This window comes from Nycticebus coucang, chromosome 5 (genome assembly GCF_027406575.1).
Source record: "Nycticebus coucang isolate mNycCou1 chromosome 5, mNycCou1.pri, whole genome shotgun sequence".
NCBI classification, from domain to species: domain Eukaryota; kingdom Metazoa; phylum Chordata; class Mammalia; order Primates; family Lorisidae; genus Nycticebus; species Nycticebus coucang.
Window position 1 is genome coordinate 65,440,377 of NC_069784.1, and position 19,579 is coordinate 65,459,955.

General features: G+C 35.0%; 1 protein-coding gene across 4 annotated transcripts in view; it reads right to left on the minus strand.

Moving 5' to 3' along the window:
• Positions 1-1,085: 1,085 nt before the first annotated feature.
• Positions 1,086-19,579, minus strand: part of MAP3K7 (mitogen-activated protein kinase kinase kinase 7) — a 63,177-nt gene continuing 44,683 nt past the window's right edge. For all 4 annotated transcript variants that reach the window (XM_053591419.1, XM_053591422.1, XM_053591420.1 and 1 more), the window contains 4 exons: positions 11,531-11,636; positions 7,014-7,075; positions 5,968-6,083; positions 1,086-4,132 (listed from right to left, as the gene is read on the minus strand). In XM_053591419.1, coding sequence (XP_053447394.1) covers positions 3,952-4,132; positions 5,968-6,083; positions 7,014-7,075; positions 11,531-11,636 — 465 coding nt within the window. In that variant the 3' untranslated portion in view covers positions 1,086-3,951. The remainder of the gene's footprint in view (positions 4,133-5,967; positions 6,084-7,013; positions 7,076-11,530; positions 11,637-19,579) is intronic.

The window sequence follows — 19,579 nt, forward strand, 5'->3', positions numbered from 1 at the left end:
AGAGCACGGACTTGAGTTTAAAAGAAACATGAAGGCCTCACCGTCAGCTTTGTTGCTGTCTGTACATAGGTTTCAACGCCTCTATGCCTGCTAGTTGGAAGTCACCTCAGGTTCCCTTCCTTTGCTTGCCACTCAGTTTAAATTTTTTCCTATGTTGTTCTTCACAGTATGGGTTCATAGTGGCCAGCAAGTCCTCATGCATAAGATTCTGTCTAAAACAGATGATGATGGAAAAATAGACTCAGGTGCTTACAAGCCTTAACCTTTAAGAGTCATGTGCCCATCTGAAGGTGGGAATACCATCAAACTACTGTTTGCTGAGATGGACATGGAACTTGGTAGTAGCAAGAACTGCTCAGCTTGGAATGGGTTATCAATAAACTTGTTATTTCCTTCAAAATGAAGGGCATTCTTACTTAAATAAAAGATTGACAGTCAATCTTCTATTAAGAGTTAAGCCATCTCTTCATTGTGTCTGATTAAAATAAAATCTGTCATGTCCTTCTGAAAAATGTTGCTGAGTGTTTCTAATAAAACATTTATCAGAGTGAACCAGGTAATTTTTTCCTTTTGTAAACCCTTTTCAAGCTACTTACTACAATTTCGCTGAGAATATCAGTTTAAATCATCACCTTTGTATTGCTCAGGAAACATTTTGTTGAACTAAAAAAAATTGTTAAAGAAATGAGCAAATGAATGGATTTAAAAAATGAAGGTAGGGTCTGTAAGAACGTGTAGGTTGGGGGCTAGAATGAAATACTTAATGTAACTCAGAAATACTTTTAGAAGTCTGTCGTCTCATGAGAAGAACCACTCAGCTACACACGCTATGCTGGGCTCCACACAGATCGGGGCTCACCTAACCGTGAAGAGCATCCATTTATCCTAGAATTTCGAGCTGGAGAAGATGTGTTACTGGTCAATCACCCAGACTATCAAAAATCATGATTAAGGTCCACTAGTTTGAATATTAGAAGAATACTGACATTTTGGTTTTTTTTGTCTCCACGTGAGGTGACAGGGCGCCAGGGCAGCGCAGCACAGCTGCCTCCTGATGTGAGTCACTCACTGCTGGTATGCACCAGTTTAGAATAACAATCTGGATTTTATTAAAAACAAAAATAAATCTAAAAAGCTTCCTTCAATTACACAGTATGCACAAGAATTTCTGCATTACATCATTTTACATAAAATGTTCTGAAGGGACAGAAGTAGAACTTTCCACCATTTGAACAGAGGAGTTGAGTGCTGAAAACCACACACACTTCTAGAAATAAACAAGTTTCACAGGTAACACCTGTGATCTCTGGCTACAAGCAGGAGCTGAAATTAGGAACATGAAAGAACTTCAAGAAAAAGACATTCGATAAAATGCTTCAGCAAAAATAGTCAAACATTTGTAAACAACCTTTAACAAGTCTTTTCAATATGCTGTGTTGCTGTAAGATAAACTATTCTTAGTTGATTTTTAGTTAACTCAAAAAGCAGTTTTTATTGCTGAGAAGTATTTCCCTCTAGGTTAGATAAAAGCTTTGCTTTCTTTCCTGGAAGGCAAGAATACAATGTAATTAGGGCTTATCAGTCTGTTTGTAAATTTCTCAGACTTGAGCATTTCAGCAACTTGCTCCCCTCTTTGCTATTCCTGCCCCCCAAAATGAGGGTTAGAATTATAAAACCAGATTTAATAAAAACTTTGCCTCCAGTTAACAACTTTATTTGAAAGTCTGTAGATGGGACTCTGTTGAAACTGGCTATGGGTTTTAATCACCACTGGCATCCTTTTCTCCCCTCTCCAGGGATCATCAGGACTTAAAACATGAAACTGGCAACACAACTATTTAAAAACAGAGTAAGGCTGAACTGTCCTCAGTGTCCAGGACAACTACAGTACTGAGAATCCCCAGGACTCACTGTAAACAAACAAGCAACTGTACAACAGCCTTCTGCATTTAGTACCGTGAGGAAAATCTATTATTTTCTTCTGTTTATCTATTTGGATATTTTTATGATGTGACTGTAGTAACAATAAAATTTCCCTTTATGTGTGTTATAATATATCAAAACGTATCAATAACTAGAAATAAAATCCAAAATCTCTAATGCTAAATCCTAATGGAGATGTAGCACTATGCTTGGATATCTCATGCTCTGAGAAAATTAGGAAAGCCTCTTAACAGTGACTAGGTCCCTTTTGGTGGAGTGACAAATGTACATAAAAGCAGCAATGCTATGGATGAGTTATACTTTTCTGTAGTCTAAAGTTATTATCTCTGTCATTTTATTTTACTATTACTATGCTGGGGCCAACATCACTTTCAGCTAGGTAATCAAGTTATTTGAGAATGATGACCTTCCTTTTACTTAAACTAAGTGATGGAAGACATTTACTTCCTAGAAGCTAAAAATGATACAGTTTAGTACAAATTGTCCTTTATCTTTATTCCCTGTACAAACAAGGAATTCTTTATAAAACTCAGTGGGAGGAGGAAAACATCATGGAAGAAAAAATTACCCGCTTTAGTATTTTTAAGAATATTTAGATAACTTCTTAGATCAAATTGCTTACCTGAAATAGGGCAAAAACTGTAATACAATCCTGATAGAATTCTAATAATCACAGCAATTAGGCCTTCATTTAAAATTTTCTCTTCATGAAACATGAATGCTATAAAAATGAGACTGATGACATCTTTATTTAAAAGACAGCTTGCCCTGGTATCAAAATATGACTTAATACCAACTGAAAAAATAGAGCTTATATAGCCTATTATTTCAATGATGTTTTATTATTACTTTTAAATTATTTTGAAGGTTGGTAGCAAAGTTATTGTTAACAATATAAATACTTTCTCTTTTTAAGTGTTGAAATTCTCTTAAAAGTATTTAAAGGCAGGAGGCATTCCCGAATGGGCTTGCAAAGAAAATCAATCATTATGGTATCTACGGTAGGTAGGATACTTGAATTTATATTTACTTCTTTAACTTCTTTACTAATTTCTTCTGATTTGCTTGGTTTATTCCCTATTTGGTATCATAAAAAGAAATCTAAGCCCAAGTCTTTTAACTGGAGCAATTATTTCCATTTTTCACTATCTCTTCAGTTTTTTCCAGATACATGATAAAATAATTCAATAATTATTGCAGGAAGAAACAATCATTTAAGCTGAATCATTTTCTTTTGCCTTTTAATTTCAGATATATTAATATTAGAGTCCTAAAAACTTTATAGTTTCAACACATACAATCACTAAACATGTTTATGTTTTTAAAAAAAAGTTCCATTTTGTTTAATGTATTATAATCTAATTTTAATCTAATGAAATCCGATAAAATTGTGTTCTTTAAATACAGCAGCCGCTACTTACCTTTAAATATTTTCTAGATGGAACTGAGTTCAGTACTGACCCAAGGATACTGGCATCAAAGCCCTCACTGTGAACTATCCCTAAGAGTTCTCTATTTCTGCAATGAACCACCAATGTTTCTATATTTATAATACCCTGTCTTAACTTGGTATACACCATCTTTTTGGGGAAAAAAATCATTAGTTTTTTATGAGATACAAGAACAAAATCATTCTTGAGGTTTCACCTCCAATATGGAAAAAAGGATGAAGTCAGCACATAGCAGCTAGCGGGATACCCTCTGTCCCGCCAGGCCAGCGCTCCCACAGAGCATGCACGCACAGCCAGTGCTGTGTCTGTTCTCCAGTTGAGAGCTGCTGCTTAGTCAAGTTGCAGGTGCCACCATGTTATGTGATGAGACAGTAAAACTGCATGTCCACCATGAGAAAAGGAAAATAAACAATGAAACAAATGCAGCAAATGTAGGCAGATGGCATTCAGAACACGCCAGAAAGCTAACACTCATGAATTGTCATCAAAAGGATTCTTCTTTCCTTAAAAAAAAAGTCCTTCTTTGCATATTTTAAAATTCAACAGTCCCAGAGAATCATGAAGTGCCTTGTCTTTTCTGCTGTTGACTTCTGATGACCTCTAGTTGTTTTTTGCATTGCTGGTAGTAAGTTGAAAGGCTTTTGTTTTCATCTAAAAGCTTTTTATGTTCCTGTACCAGACGAGATGTATTTTGCTGGTCCTTTTCATCCTGGTCCAGTTCTGCAACTAATTCTTGCCTAAAAACAAATATCACATAATAAAGAATTACACGGGGCAGAGAAATTGATACCTTACTAGCTGATGATGGAAGCTCAATTAATGAGAACTTTTACTCTGGGTCTACCATTCTGTATCTTAAGTATACTCCTCAAATATCATTATAGGCCAGAGTGCAAACTGTTTCCTGCTCTTCTGGTGTAACCATATATCCTTTTATTAAGTACCTGTAGTTGGATAGTTAGTGAAGCAGAGAAGATAATAAAATAAAAGTTTTAGAAAATTTCACTTAGTTTCCCATTTTTGAGTAGGAGGGAAGAAAAAAGGCTGGAAAAAGCTCTGACTATAGAAAAATAACAAAGTTTTCATCATTCACATTCTACTTTTATACTTATATTCTGAATATGAATTGTAATACTATTTAACTATAGTCCAGGTAATACAATATTGTCCTTTTAAGCCACTAACATTTTCGAACATTTTCAGGAAAGATCCTTAGAATCTCTTATCATCTGGATAAACTTCTTTAAGTTCCTTTTACTTGGAGAATATTAAGTAAGGTAAGGTTACTGGATATAAATAACTCATGAAAAGTCTTCAAAAATAATTTCTGAATAATATTTCTCACTTTATTTAGAATTGATTGAATTTGCCACAGTTCACAACCCATATCCCAATCCACCATTTGTTTTTTCCAGCATAAAACTCTTCTTTCAAATGATTTTAAAGTATGACAAAAATGTAGGTTAAATATGTGTTAGAAAGACAAGAATTTTGGGCAGCGCCTGTGGCTCAAAGGAGTAGGGCGCCAGCCCCATATGCCAAAGGTGGCGGGTTCAAACCCAGCCCTGGCCAAAAATTGCAAAAAAAACAAAGACAGAGTTTTTTTCAAGATAAAGTATCAAAAAAACAAACAAACAAACAAACAAACAAAAAAGAAAAAGATAAAGTATCAGCAGTTCCACAATTACTGCTATAATTTCCAGACTGTAATATTTAATTTCTTGTTTAGGCTTATCTTTAAAATACCAAATTGATTTCACTTAAACCACTGTATTACTAAATTGTGACAAAACTATTTTTTTTCTTTGAAGCACAAACAGAAAAAATTTCACAAATTACCTCAAACAGAGAGAATTTTCATTTATTTAGATCAATATAAATCAATGGAATCTTATTATAATACATCTGCAAAGTTGCCATGTTTGTTCCTGTTTTAGTTACCACTCATAAATCAGTTTCATAAATATAAAATTTCATGAGGGTCATGCTTAAGAAAACTGAAGACATACAGATACATATATACGTATATATACATTTTTAAAAACTGTGAATTTAGTGGTATGGGAATTGGATTGATTTGCTTTGTAAAGGAAGGAAGGCAGTTTTTGTAACTCTTAGAAAAACAAGTACAGGTATCAAACTCCCCAGAAGAACACTCAGAAGTATGAAGTATGGCTCTCTAACAAGTAATCCTACTGTCCTAAACATGCACTTGGAAGGAACATGGCTACAGGCATATTTCTACAATAAAGTACAACTGAAAGTTAGTAAATCATTTTACCCATGTACAAGGAAACAATAAATCTTTATAACAATAACTCTAAGCAGCTTTAACCTTTAAAATTCTGAGAACATAAAACATGGGTAGTCAAAAGGATTAAGTTTTGAATGAAAAACAGTCAAAGGGTACTTAAAACTTAAACATGAAAATAAAGCCTCCAAGTTGGGAATACACTTAATGACTAATTTTAAAAATCATGAAGTCTTCATGTCTTCAAACAAAATTGCATCTTAACATGCCTTAAACTCAACATACTAATGTTTTTATTTTTATTCATAAAAGATAACTTACTTTCTCTGTAATAATAATGCAATTTCTGTTTGAACTTTCATATATTCTTGCGCCATTTTACAATGTTGTTCAAAAACTGCCATAGATTCTTTGGAGTTTGGGCACGGTGCCAGAGGCTGGAAATAATCAGGAATGTTAAAACATAATTAAAGCAAATTTTACATCTGGCTGAGAGTTCAGATAGAGCCTGTGATATATTTTTATAGCCCTAAAGCTTTAAAAGTAAGTTTTAAACTATGTCCTAGAAAACTTTAGTGTCCTTTCCTCACAATTAGCTCAGCATTTAAATTTACTCTTGCTGTTTTAATACTTTCATGTTTTACAGAGAACTACAACTAGACTACTTGTAGCCTCTGGTGTGACATTTCAGGTTGCCAGACGGTATTATGCCAAAAGGTGTTTATGGTCCCTGTACTCATGAGGAGCCACTGAAGGGTATTATTTACATTTTTAGTCACTATGAACATGAGAATATATCACAAAATAACTTATGGGACACACATAGACATTTTTTTGAGACAGATCTCACCCTGTCACCCTGGCCAGAGTGCAGTGACATCATTGTAGCTCACTGCAACCCCAACTCCTGGGCTCCCAAACACCTGGGAAGACAGGTATGTGCCTGGCTAAGTTTAAAAAAATTTTTTTTTGTAGAGACAGAGTCTTGAACTCCTGGCCTCAAGTGATTCTCCCAAAGTGGAGTTTTAGCTTTTAATGCCCCAAAGTGAAATAGTAAAAATGCTATGCTCAGTAGTCTTGAAGAAAGACATAAGGGATATTTTAACCTGACGGCCAGGAGAAGAATATATTATTCTGCCAATTTTAAAATTGATTAACTTCAGATATATACTCAGTAGTGATTAAACTACATTAAAAATGTAAAAAAAAAGAGTAAATTTGACTTTTATAAGTTTAAAGAGGCCAATAAAAGTATAAATAAATGAATATGAAATGATGGATAGGAATATAATTGTCAGCTTCAAAGATAAATTCTCTAAAAAATAAATAAATAATAAATAAACTTCCATTGGGAAGAACCCCTTTACCTGCAGCTGGTGATCCAGGGTAAGGTATGCCATTGGGATGGAGTTATCTGACCCATTGGTATCTGGAATTCAAGAATGTGTTGTATTTATTTTCTATCATAAACAATTATAAATAAAAAGCAAGAAAGAATGTATGAAATGCTTTTTTCCCACTAAATTACATGTAAAATAAAAGTTACTGCTACTGACAACAGTTTGTTTTTGAATTCTAAAGAAAAAAAGAGGACATCCAATTATCCGATAATTAGAATGCAATTACATTCTCCTACCTAAAATTTAAGTTGGCTATAAACTGAATAGAAAGCCATATATTAAAGCTTGTGAGCAGAAACAGTGACATGGGACCTTTATATTTCGAGTCTCTTGCTCAGTCCACTGAGCTATCCCAGAGAGTTTGTGGGACCTTTACAAAGTATTTTATATTTAGTACTAACTGACCCTACTTAATCAAACTGCACACCTCATTCTTTTCTTTATGGTACTAAGTTCTACACAAAGCTGTGTCAAGCAAGAGACACTTTTTCTCTTCTAGTAGATCATTTTCAATTTATCTAGATTCTAATGGGAGCCCCCTTCCATCTTGCCCTCCAGTGAGGGCATTGTTAAAAAAAAAAAAAAAAAAAAAAAAAAAAGCTCCCAAATGTTGCTTTCCATGAAATTAAAATTGATTAAAAACATAGCAGAAAATAAGAAATGCTATTGATAAGAGCATGTTACGAATAAGAATAGTATGAAATGAAAAAGAGGTTTAGAACTGTGACTCAATGTCGTTCCAAAAATAGTTAAATTGATTAATTCCAACAACCAATCAACTCTATCAATCTATGTGAGCAGAAAGTGTTTGTTTATATTTTAAAAGAGAGAAAACTGTTATACAAATTGATTGAGTGGCGTGAGATGTTCTCTTCTAAACATGAACATTTGATAGAACAGGTCCAGAAATAAGAGTTAACTGTAAAGTCACATAGATCTTGCTATTTCAGAAGTAGCTGCTTTCCCACTGTTAGCAGAGAAAACATGAACTAAACGAGTGAGGTGTTCAGCCCTTTCCTGACAAGTGACTTCTTGGAAGAGTGGTGTGTGTAAAGGGAAGGTCAGGATGACAGCAGATGACTGCATTCAACTGAGTAAAAAAAGAAGACAGTATGATGGTTCAGCAGCGTAAAGACATTGAGAACGTGCTTGCAAGAACCTTCAAAAGCTGATTAGCTAACTCTGACCAAACAGACAATGTGCATGGCAGTGGCTGCTACCATGCTCAATCTTAATGAGACTAAGTGGAGGATTAGGAAGAAAGGGCAATTTTAAATAGTCAAATATGCATTTCAGATTGAAAAAGTAATGTTCATTAAATACTGCAGTGCAACGGAGGAAAAACAAACCAGTAGAGCCTTAAAGTACTTATCCTAAGTCATCTACAGTACTAACACAAACTTTTGAAAAGCCTAAACAAGAAATATACTTAATTTGTTATTTCTTTGATCAAGTCTCTCCCTACTCCCAATAGTAGTTTTTAAACTATGCTCCTAAATACTGCTTTCCTTAAAATTGAGATTGATCAAAAATGACTTAATAGGAAAAATTAAGTATGTTTAAAAAGTTTCCTCAAGTTAACATTCCATTGCTATTTTTTCCCTTAAATTACTGATAACCTTATATATCTCACTATATTTGCATTCTGTACCTGTGTTTTAGAATTAAGTATAATATGTCAATGTTTAACAGGAATTTGGGAGTGAAAAAAAGGTCCAAGGACTGGGCTTGTTAAATAATTAAAGCCTTTCCATAGTGAGGAACTTAAGATTCTTTTTTTTTTTTTACAATAAGTACCCTTTTAGATTTAATACCTATTATGCCATGAATTCATAGGGAAAAGGTTCCAGCAGCGCCAGGAAGGGCCTTTCCATTGAATGTAACAAAGCTTGCTATGCCTATTATGCCGTGAATTCATGGGGAATAGGTCCCAACACCTTATGGTCCAGTTCCATTGATTGTCTGGGTTCTCCTGTGTGTTACACTATACACTTATCATGCCATGAATTCATGGAGACTACATTCCAGCACCTTATACTCCTGTGCCATTGGTTCTCTTGGTTCTCCTGTGTGCTATCCCGTACGCCTATTATGCCATGAATTCATAGGGAATGGGTTCCCAGAGCTCAGGCTCCTTTCCATTGGTTCTCACAAAGTGAGCTTCTCTGGGTGAAGCAGGCTGGCTCAGCTGAACCCAGGTACCTTTCTCTTTGGCTTCCTTCTTTTTCTGATCATTTTCTTTCACTCATCTCAGGAAGCTATCTTGATCGACTCTTAGAGTGCTTAATATGTTCAATATGAACATTAATCCTTTTGGCAAGAATCTTGCCCTTAACCTGTTTGTTTACAACAATGCCAGCAGTATGTTGGGTGACATTGTAGACTCTTCCAGTTTTGCTGTGGTAACATCTGTGTGGCATGCCTTTTTGAACAATACTCATTCCTTTGATGTCTACAATATCACCTTTCTTGTAGATTTGCGTCTATGTGGCCAAAGGAACAACTCCATGTTTTCTAAGAGGCTTAGAGAACATGTATTGGGTGCCTCTCCTCTCTCCCTTTTTTTGTCATTTTGGTGAATTACTGGAAGATGGTGTCTCCTGGAACTTAAGATTTTTTATTGAATTTTATCTTTTCTTTAACACCAAGAAGTGGGATTTCACTTTCTCATTTATAAATTGAAATTGAGCTTCTAGGCTCTAAAAGCAATAATTACAAGATAGCAAGGTTTTTTTTTTTTTTTTTTTGTAGAGACAGAGTCTCATTTTATGGCCCTTGGTAGAGTGCCGTGGTGTCACACAGCTCACAGCAACCTCCAACTCCTGGGCTTCAGCGATTCTCTTGCCTCAGCCTCCCAAGTAGCTGGGACTACAAGCACCTGCCACAACGCCCGGCTATTTTTTGGTTGCAGTTTGGCCGGGGCGGGTTTGAACCTGCCACCCTCGGTATATGGGGTCGGCGCCTTACCGACTGAGCCACAGGCGATAGCAAGGTTTTTTAATGATTTTTTTTTTCAATGTTACAATTGTTAATCTAATCTAACCTCTTCTGAATGTCAAACTCACAGTGGTTTGGTTAAATGAGACAAATTCTCCTTTCTGTCCCTCATAACACAATCCTTATTATCACTCTATATTCTTTGAATGTGCATTCCCTTTATGGAATGCTGTCTTCTTTTTACTTTATGACTAAAGAACAAGTCTTAATATTTTCAAAAAAGTCATGGACTATGCCAGCCTTTATTTAATTTTTCTATTAACTAATAAAATACTCAGCTTGTAAGTATAAATTTAGTAGTTTAATCTATAGCACGATGAGTTTCTTTTTAATGTGTCAGCATCACAACTTTAATTGGATTGCAAAGAATGAGCCATGTCTGTCTTTGCAAAGTTCTAAGCCCAGGAGAAACTAGTGAGTTTGCCTTCTGTGGTTCCCTGTATTGGGTTTAGATCTCTCACTAGATTCTGTCCTTCTTTAGATTCATTATAGGGTAAATAAAAACTGAAGAGCACTCCTTATGTGCAGTAATTATTGAATTGTTATGCTTTCTAGGTTTCTCTGAAAATACACAGACATTTCTTTTATATTAAATTAAAAAATCTAATTAATTATGCTGTTTTGACTTGTCAAGGGTTTAACAATCAAAATGAGTTGGTAAAATCACCTGAACCATTAATGATCCAATCTGACAAGTGCACCTCCCTATCTATCACTGGGGAGGAATTCACCGCACGCTTATGATGAATTCTGCACGTTTGGTGAATAGTGGCAATGCCCTGAACAATCTCAGGTTGTACTCCACTGTTGGTGAAACTTAGAGGAGTTTTTGCCACTACTAAATTTAAATTTAACTAAAGCTAGAGAGTACGCCCTGGCTAAACTCTGTTCTATCTCACATGACACACAGAGTAAAAACCACCCAGTTAATTTTTTAAATTAAATTATAAACTTGACTAAACACACCAAATAACTATAAATACTTGCCATATTTTAGTTTATAAATCAGAAAGCTGATTTTTTAATTTTAATTTAATTGCCACTAGTAATAACATAGTTGATCTTATGTAAAATCCCAAATGCTTTAATTTTCCAAGGTCTAAGGGATCATCTTTCCCTGACTAAACAAAATATAAATAAAAATTTTCATTTAAATAACTCAGGAGCATTCATTAAGGTACTCTATTAATGTTAGGGAAAAGTTAATTCCACTATAGCACATTATTTTCTGTTTGCCTATAATAAAACTATTCCAACACTACCTTTAGATGGAGGGTTACTCATACTGTGACAGTTAGTTATTCATGTTGGGGAATTTAGTAACTTTTAATTCACTTACAAATATCTATTGAATAGAATATTGACTGTTGACCTTTTGAATCATTTTTAACCAATAGGAGACTTCCATTTCAGTTATAAAAATACTAAATGAACATAAATGTGATGAATTCAATTTTATAATTACGATCAAAAAGTAGACTAGTCACCTGTGGAATCATCAGGTGTCCACGGATGACTTCGAGTTGGCTTTTCTGAGGTTGGTCCTGAGGTAGTGATCATTCTGACACTGGGACTGGATGACCTACTGCTTACCTGTAAGAAAAGGTGACAGGAGGAACAAAATGTGATTTCTGAATAAAAAAAAAACAAGGTAAGATGTGTGCCCATAGTCCCAGCTACTTGGGAGTATGAGGTCGCAGAGCTCTCATCAGGTTACTGTACTCTTGCCCAGGCAACAAACAGCGTGAGACCCCGTCTCAAAACCAAACCAAAACAAAAACCTCCATGAGAACATTTCCATTAAAAGGCAAAGGTCAGACTTCAATTTACATTAGTAGAGATACTTAAAAAACAAAATAAACACCCTAAGAATATTATACATATGTAAAAATTTACATGCACTCACATGTGATACCTCTTAAAAACAGATGAGTTTGCAAAAAAGAGACAAACTCTGAGAGCAGAAACAAAGCAAGATCAGGAGACCAACAAGTGCTTAAGCTGCTGTCCCTGGGGATTTCAACTGCACTCCAATGGCCTGGAGCTTTCCTTTTGACGGCCTGCTGCAATCAGAATGGGCCAGTAGGAGTTAAGACTGGAGAGACCTCTCCTTAAAGCTAAAACCCAGCAAAGGCATCACTCTCAGGAAAAAGGTGAACTAAGAAAAAAATTCTTAGTTCTACTAAGAACTCTAAAAAATTGTGGCTCAATGGAATAGGGTCCCAGCTCCCACATGCCAGAGGTGGTGGGTTCAAACCCAGCCCCGGCCAAAAACTGCAAAAAAAAAAGTATACTCTTACAAACAGCAAATAAATTTGTAAGTCTTTGTAGTGGTTCTGGGTGGAAAAGAGAATTTGTTTTCACTGTGAATCTATAAAAAGATTCCAGAATTAATGAAAGATACAATAAATCCCAACTACAAGCATAAAAGTAAGAGAAAAAGCCATATTCTGGGTTTAACATGGGGGTATATATATATAGTCAAATTCTAGAAAACAAACAAATAGAAGACAGAAACAGCAGCGAGAGAGAAAAGATAGATTACTCACAAAAGAACACCAGTTAGATTCTTAATAGCCACAAAGGGAGCTGAAGAAAGTACAATAGTACCTTCAAAGTACTGAAAGAAAGTAAGTGCCAACCCAGAAATGCTTTAGCCAACAAAAATGTGAAGAATGGGATCAAAATAACATTCTCAGATGAGCAAAAACTTAGTTTACCAGCCACAGATTCTTACCACAGAAATTTCTCAAGCATGTATCTTTGGAAGAAGAATAATTTTTCCTTGATGGAAGGGCCAAGATGCCATTTATCATTTTATCTAACTAAAGATGCCATCGAGAATACTGGTAAACAAGGGATAAATCTACATACTGAAAATATTCACTGATGAAAACAGTGACTAATTTACATTTGTTAAACAAATAAGATGGAACTAAAACTTTTAACAATAACATAAACAAAAAGAGCACTGATTTTAAAATCCTTGCATTGTTCAGGAGAAGGGTATAGATATTAAGTAGATTGGACATGAATATTAAAATTCCAAGATATCTTACTATAAGTACTAACTACCAAGCCAGAAAAAAAAAAATAATGGAATGAGAAATAAATTTATTCAATTCAAAAGAAAAGAAGAAAAAAAGAAGTGAGAGAAAGCATAAGAGGGAACAAACTATTAGTAACTACAATAAATGTGAATGGATCAAACCTTTTTTAAATAAAATCAGAATTAAAGGCTGCTTATAAGAGACATGTCCAATTCCCAGAAATAAAAAAAATTGAAGGATAAAAAAGATAAGGCAAAAACTACCAAAAATGAAGTCCTTATTGTAATAGCAGAGAGAACATATTTTAGAGACAAAAAAAATTACTGGAAGAGATAAAACGATAAATGGCTCAATGCAGAATATGACAATTTAAAATTTATATGTTGTATATGCAAATAAGGTTAAAAAAATGCAAGGAAAACGGACACATCACTACCACAGTGAGATAAACTTTAATACTCCTCTTAAATAATATACAACAAAAGCAAAACAAAAAATAAAACAAAATACATACATAATAAAACCTAAACTCCATAAAAAACAAACTTGATTTAAACCTATATATGTCCCTCCACCTAGCACATGAAGAACACGCATTCTTTCTAAGTACCCACGGAACATTTATGAAAACTGATCACGTACTAAGCCACAAAGCAAATCTCAAAAAAGTTTAAAGAATGTCAGTTTCGCCTAAACCATAATATAATCATCCTTTTGTATTATTTTCAAAATTAACCTTAAAAATCCTATGTTTGAAATTTAAAAATTCTTCTAAATAACTCATTGATCAAAGAAAAACACAAAGGGAAATTAGAAAATACTCACACTGCATTTTAACGTGACTCTACTAACATCTGTGGGGTGCAACTAAAAGGGCACTTTAAAGAAAAAAACAGAAGCACCGACAATTTATAAGCAAACGATCTAATAACTTACGTAGTTAGAAAAAGAATTAAGCTTTAAGCACCCCAAAGCAAAAATAGTAAAAGATAATACTTGAAAAACTGAAACAATATTGTGCCCAGCAAATTTAAAAAAAGTAAAATGGATGAATTTTAATAGATAAATTACTAATTTCTATACATTATAAAAATCATCAAGCCCAGAGGGTTTTATAGACAAGTTCTACCAAACATTCAAGAAAAAGCTTTTTCTAGTCTTAAAGAAATTATTCTAAAAATGAGAAAAAGAAGAAACATTTTCTAACTGAGTAAAGGCAGTAGAGCATGATCAATAAACAAGGAGAGCACTAGAAGAAAACCCCCGAGCCACCCTCAGGGAAAGAGACGAAAAAGTCCAATTTCTTAAAAATTATATCAACAAACAATTGTATAAAAAGTATAAAAGCAATAAATTTATATAAAAATTATATAAAAAGTATAAAAGCGATAAAAATCATTTAAAAAGCTGAGTTTACGGGCGGCGCCTGTGGCTCAGTGAGTAGGGCGCCGGCCCCATATGCCGAGGGTGGCGGGTTCAAACCCAGCCCCGGCCAAACTGCAACAAAAAAATAGCCGGGCGTTGTGGCGGGCGCCTGTAGTCCCAGCTGCTCGGGAGGCTGAGGCAAGAGAATCGCGTAAGCCCAAGAGTTAGAGGTTGCTGTGAGCCTTGTGACGCCACGGCACTCTACCCAAGGGCGGTACAGTGAGACTCTGTCTCTACAAAAAAAAAAAAAAAAAAAAGCTGAGTTTACAAAAAAAACACAAGGTCACTCACTTGACATTAGAAATTCTGTTCATGCAATTTATCACGTTAACAGATTAAAGGAAAAAAACCCTAACAGACGTTCAAAATGCATTTGAGAAAATTAAATGCCATTAAAGAGAACTTCAGATAAAATGTATTTATGAGGTCTGGAAACATGACCTATAATAGACATGGGGTTACAGGCTGGTGGGGTCACAACAGGGAATCCACAGGCAAGGAACACACTGGGCCCCTCACTGGGATTGCTAATGTTCTGTTTCTTAAGCCGGGTGGTGGGTTCATGAGTGTTCATTTTATTTTTAAGTTTCATAACTTACAAATTATATATATTCTTGTCTATGTATTAATATTTCATATATCCAAACTTTCAAAGGATACAAAACCAAAATGGAATTTGTAAGGATTTTTTTTTAATTATTTATTTTTATTGTTAAATCATAGCTGTGTACATTAGTGCAATCAAGGGGTACAATGTGCTGGTTTCACATACAATCTGAAATATTCTCATCAAACTGTTCAACGTAGCCTTCATGGCATTTTATTAGTTACTGTATGTAGGCATTTGTATTCTACTAAAACTTACTAAATGTAAGGATTTTTTATTTTAAAATTTTATTTATTTTTTTATAGTAAAGTAGAGATTTTTTTGGTTTATTTTCTGTCTTCTTCTAGTAAAAGGTAAATACCATGGGGCAGGATTTTTCAGAAAGATCTTATGGAGGCACTTTTTTTTCCTTGAAGTGTTACTGAATACCAAATAGAAGACTAAGAAAAAAGCCATAGTTATAGAAAACAGAACATAAGAAAAATCCATGAAGAATCTATGTCCAGTTTTAATATGTTACTACAGAAACACTCAAATGCAGGACAGCACCAAGTAAAACAGGAGGCAGTAAGAAGTTTCCTTGAGTAGAAGCCGGCAGATGTGAGTTCTAGTGAAGCTGCAGTGTCTGCTCTAGGTCCCTTCTCCAGTCTCCCTATCTCTCTCTGGAGAAGGGCTCAAGGTGGGCTAGGAATGTGATGACAAAGTGTTCCACACAGTGTTAAAATTCTGATTTCGGACTTGAAAACTATAGTGGACTCAGGTTACTAAACAGTGAAAGGTACTTTCACTCTAATTCTAGAGATAAAATAATAAAATAATTTTGGAGAAAAACCGATGAAATACTACTTTCATCTTGGGTTCCTACTAAAAGTGCTTCAGAAACTCAAACTTTTCTCAAAAGTTGCATTTAGGCTCGGCGCATGTGGCTCAAGCGGCTAAGGTGCCAGCCACATACACTAGAGCTGGCGGGTTCAAATCCAGCCTGGGCTCACCAAACAACAATGACAACTATAACCAAAAAAAATAGCTGGGCATTGTGGCGGGCGCCTGTGGTCCCAGCTATTTGGGAGGCTGAGGCAAGAGTATCACTTAAGCCCAGGAGTTGGAGGTTGCTGTGAGCTGTGATGCCACGGCACTCTACCCAGGGCGACAGCTTGAGGCTCTGTCTCCAAAAAAAAAAAAAAAAAAAAAAAAAAAAGTTGCATTTAACTTACACTAGTTTTGAGCCCAGGGCCTCATAAAGCATATAGAACTCACATGTCTCTTGACCTAATAAGACACTGCAGCCCCTAGGGAAAAAAATTTTTTTCTAGAATGGCAGTCAATGTGTTGAACAAGGTACGGTACAAGAATTAGGTTTCCAAACTGTAAGAATGGATTTAGAATATTAGAATTCTTTGCTACGTATTTCTTATCCTCTACTTCTAAGAAATGCTTATTAGCATTTCACCTGCATGTTTGTTTATCTCACAATTTCCTACAGCTATGAAACTAAAAAACCAGGCTAATACTTTTAGTTCAAGTATCCAAACTGGTCTTACTTTCGAGCTATAGTGAGTTAGATTTAAATCTATAAATTAACTAAGTCTTTGTATTTCAAGAAATGCATATCTCCATGGATAACACGATATGCTAACACACTTACTCAAAGAAATGTTTAAAACAAGCCATAATCTCTGAATACACAAGGCATAAATGAGAGGAACAGGTAACATTTGACAATTAAAAAAAAAAAATCAAACTAGTTCACAGCTAAATTTACGTATGGCTTGATGCCAACCACAGAAAAAAATCTTATTTTATAGTAGTTATGTTTTAAAAGGCACAGGCAAAACTTTGATGGCCATTAACGTGCTCAATCTTTTAACACTCATTTAGATGGCCCCTTCCGTCAAGACACTTACAATGACTCTATTTTATTCTCACATAAACTGCAAGGTGTAAGAGCTTTTAGGCAAACCTGACCATCCTGGGATTAGACGGGAAAGGGGTTGTGAGAGTGCAGAAGGCCACACTGCAGTTTCGGGCAGTGACCAATACTAAGCCAATTCAGACGGGAGGGGCAGTTACCATGAACTAGATTTGGCCTTTGACCAGAACTTTATCCCTATTATTTATAAAAGGAACTGGAAGTTATTTTATAGACAAAAATAAAGCTTAGCTTTTTAATGTCTCACCTGAAAGACTGAAAAAATACTTTCCTAAGTCAAGAATTTATGCCAGTGTTACTATTTAGACTGACATTTAAAAACTATTTAAAACCTTCAGAAATCTTAGTTGCTAAAATGATACACACACAAAACACAGAGATTTAAATGCTGATTTATATGACATTCTCACTGAAGTAAAATTTCAATAATATTTTAAAATATGGGTGTAAGTCGGTAAATGCAAATTTACATGAGTATGACCTTTATTATGGTAGCTATGGACAATTTAATTAAATCTGTACATGAAAGGGCATACGGAAAACACTCTAATCCAAAGGTGTTGGCTCAGTCTAATTCTGGCTTCACTACAGCTCTTCATAAGAAAGTTTTAGAATTTTATTATTCTTACATGATCTTCTCCAATAGAAAGAGAATGAACCAGGAATTATTTAAAACTGTTAAGTTTCTGATTTAGAGCTTTAAAAGAAAACCTATTTGCACGAAGTGCAGAATAAGGACAGACAAAAGTAGCACAATAAATCATATCCTTTAAAATAAATAATGTATAATAACATCTCCGAATGTCATAAAAGGCCTTTAAGACGAATACTTTCTGTGACCTTTGACATAAGTTTTGAAAAAAGTTATATAGAAAGAATAGAATGCTGGTGGATTTTATGTCTTTCCAAGTGCAAGTTTCTTTCTATTTCTGGGTAGTGATAAGCAAACAGGAGCGCAAGGGAGTGGCAGTGAGAGCCTGGAGCACACCCAGGAGGCAGGCACAGCATGGCTGGCATCTTCTGCGTGTCTGGTCACTTCCACATTTGATAAGAACTCTGAGGGGTGGTGTTATGGTTCCCATTTGCAGATAATGTTGCTGAAGCTTACGGAAATCAAGGAACTCACCCCAATTCACACATCTGACTAGTAAAAGTAGACTGTAACATTTGTATAGAAATGTAGTACCTCTAGTCCTCTAAATAATCACAATTGCATCTTCTTGCAGTGTAATTTTAAATTGACTGCACCCCTTCTAAGAGAATTCTTGAATATAGATCTACGCTGGATACGATTCCAGAAGGGATATACCGGGATATGTAAGAAAGTATAATTGTAGTGAAACATAAAATGGCTCACTTAGATGCATAAAAAATAAATTTGTGCAGTCATCTGTAAAATTTCTTGTCAAGATGGGTTAGCCTTGCTCAATGATATGCTACAGCTACAACTCATCATCACTATTTAAACAATTAATGATTATGCAGACTTATGGGAAGCCAAAATATTTAAAATTTAAGAGATCTGGGATTACATCTGCACATATTACATTTTGTTTTACAGGCATGACAGAATGGTAAGACTGTAGAGTTTGGGTGTTCTGGAATCAGATCTGGATTCAAAACTTGCTTATAACAATTACTGGCAGTATAAGAAAGAAACTCAGGTAAGCTTCTTTATTCCTCAGCTTACCCATCTGCAAATGAAGAAAAAAAAAAGGACCAATATTTACATAATAGAATTTGACTACCTCGATGCCAACGCATAACAAGGGAGCTGTTATTACTGTAGTTTTCTAATTGACCAGGGCATAAGTCTGATCTGCACAAATAAGCTTCTTGTGGACGGGGCTTTATTGGTATTGTCAATGCCATCTAGCTAAAGACACTAAGAAAGCACCAAAAGCGGAAGGAGTTGGGTTTGATATTCTGCAGAAAAGGGGAACACTCACCATGGGGCACCATAGTAGGTATTTTCATAAGAGACTTTTAGAAAAAGATGTATTATAGGATTTAGACTTTGGGGACGCTCTAAATGTTCACTCCAGATTTGCTGGTGTCGGAAAGCAAGGGCAATTCTATAGGGAAGGCAGAAGAGAGTGAGGATAAAGTTGTAATTGGTAAGGAAGCAGCAGGCACTCCTATTAGCTGGGAGAGGGCAATATGTGGTATTTTGTGGATGGCACAATAAACTTGGTTTTGTCTGTACTTAGATGACATTACACAGTGGTCTTGTTTTGTCTCATTTTATCCTGGCCTCGGCATATCTCTATCTGATGTTAATGTTCCAAGAGATTGTTTATGACAATTACATTGGTCTGGTCAGGGCCAGACCAATGTCTAAGACTAGTGAGGCCTTAAGTCAAATCAATTCCTGGATGTCAGGGGCTGCCTTTTGCTTTCTCAATATCTTCTCTAAACCTCCCGAGGGCCACATCTATTATGAGTGCTTAATAAGCTTCCTGGATTAATTCAAAACTATATTAAAAAGTGAGTTGTATGTTGTAAGAATGTAATTTTTTACATA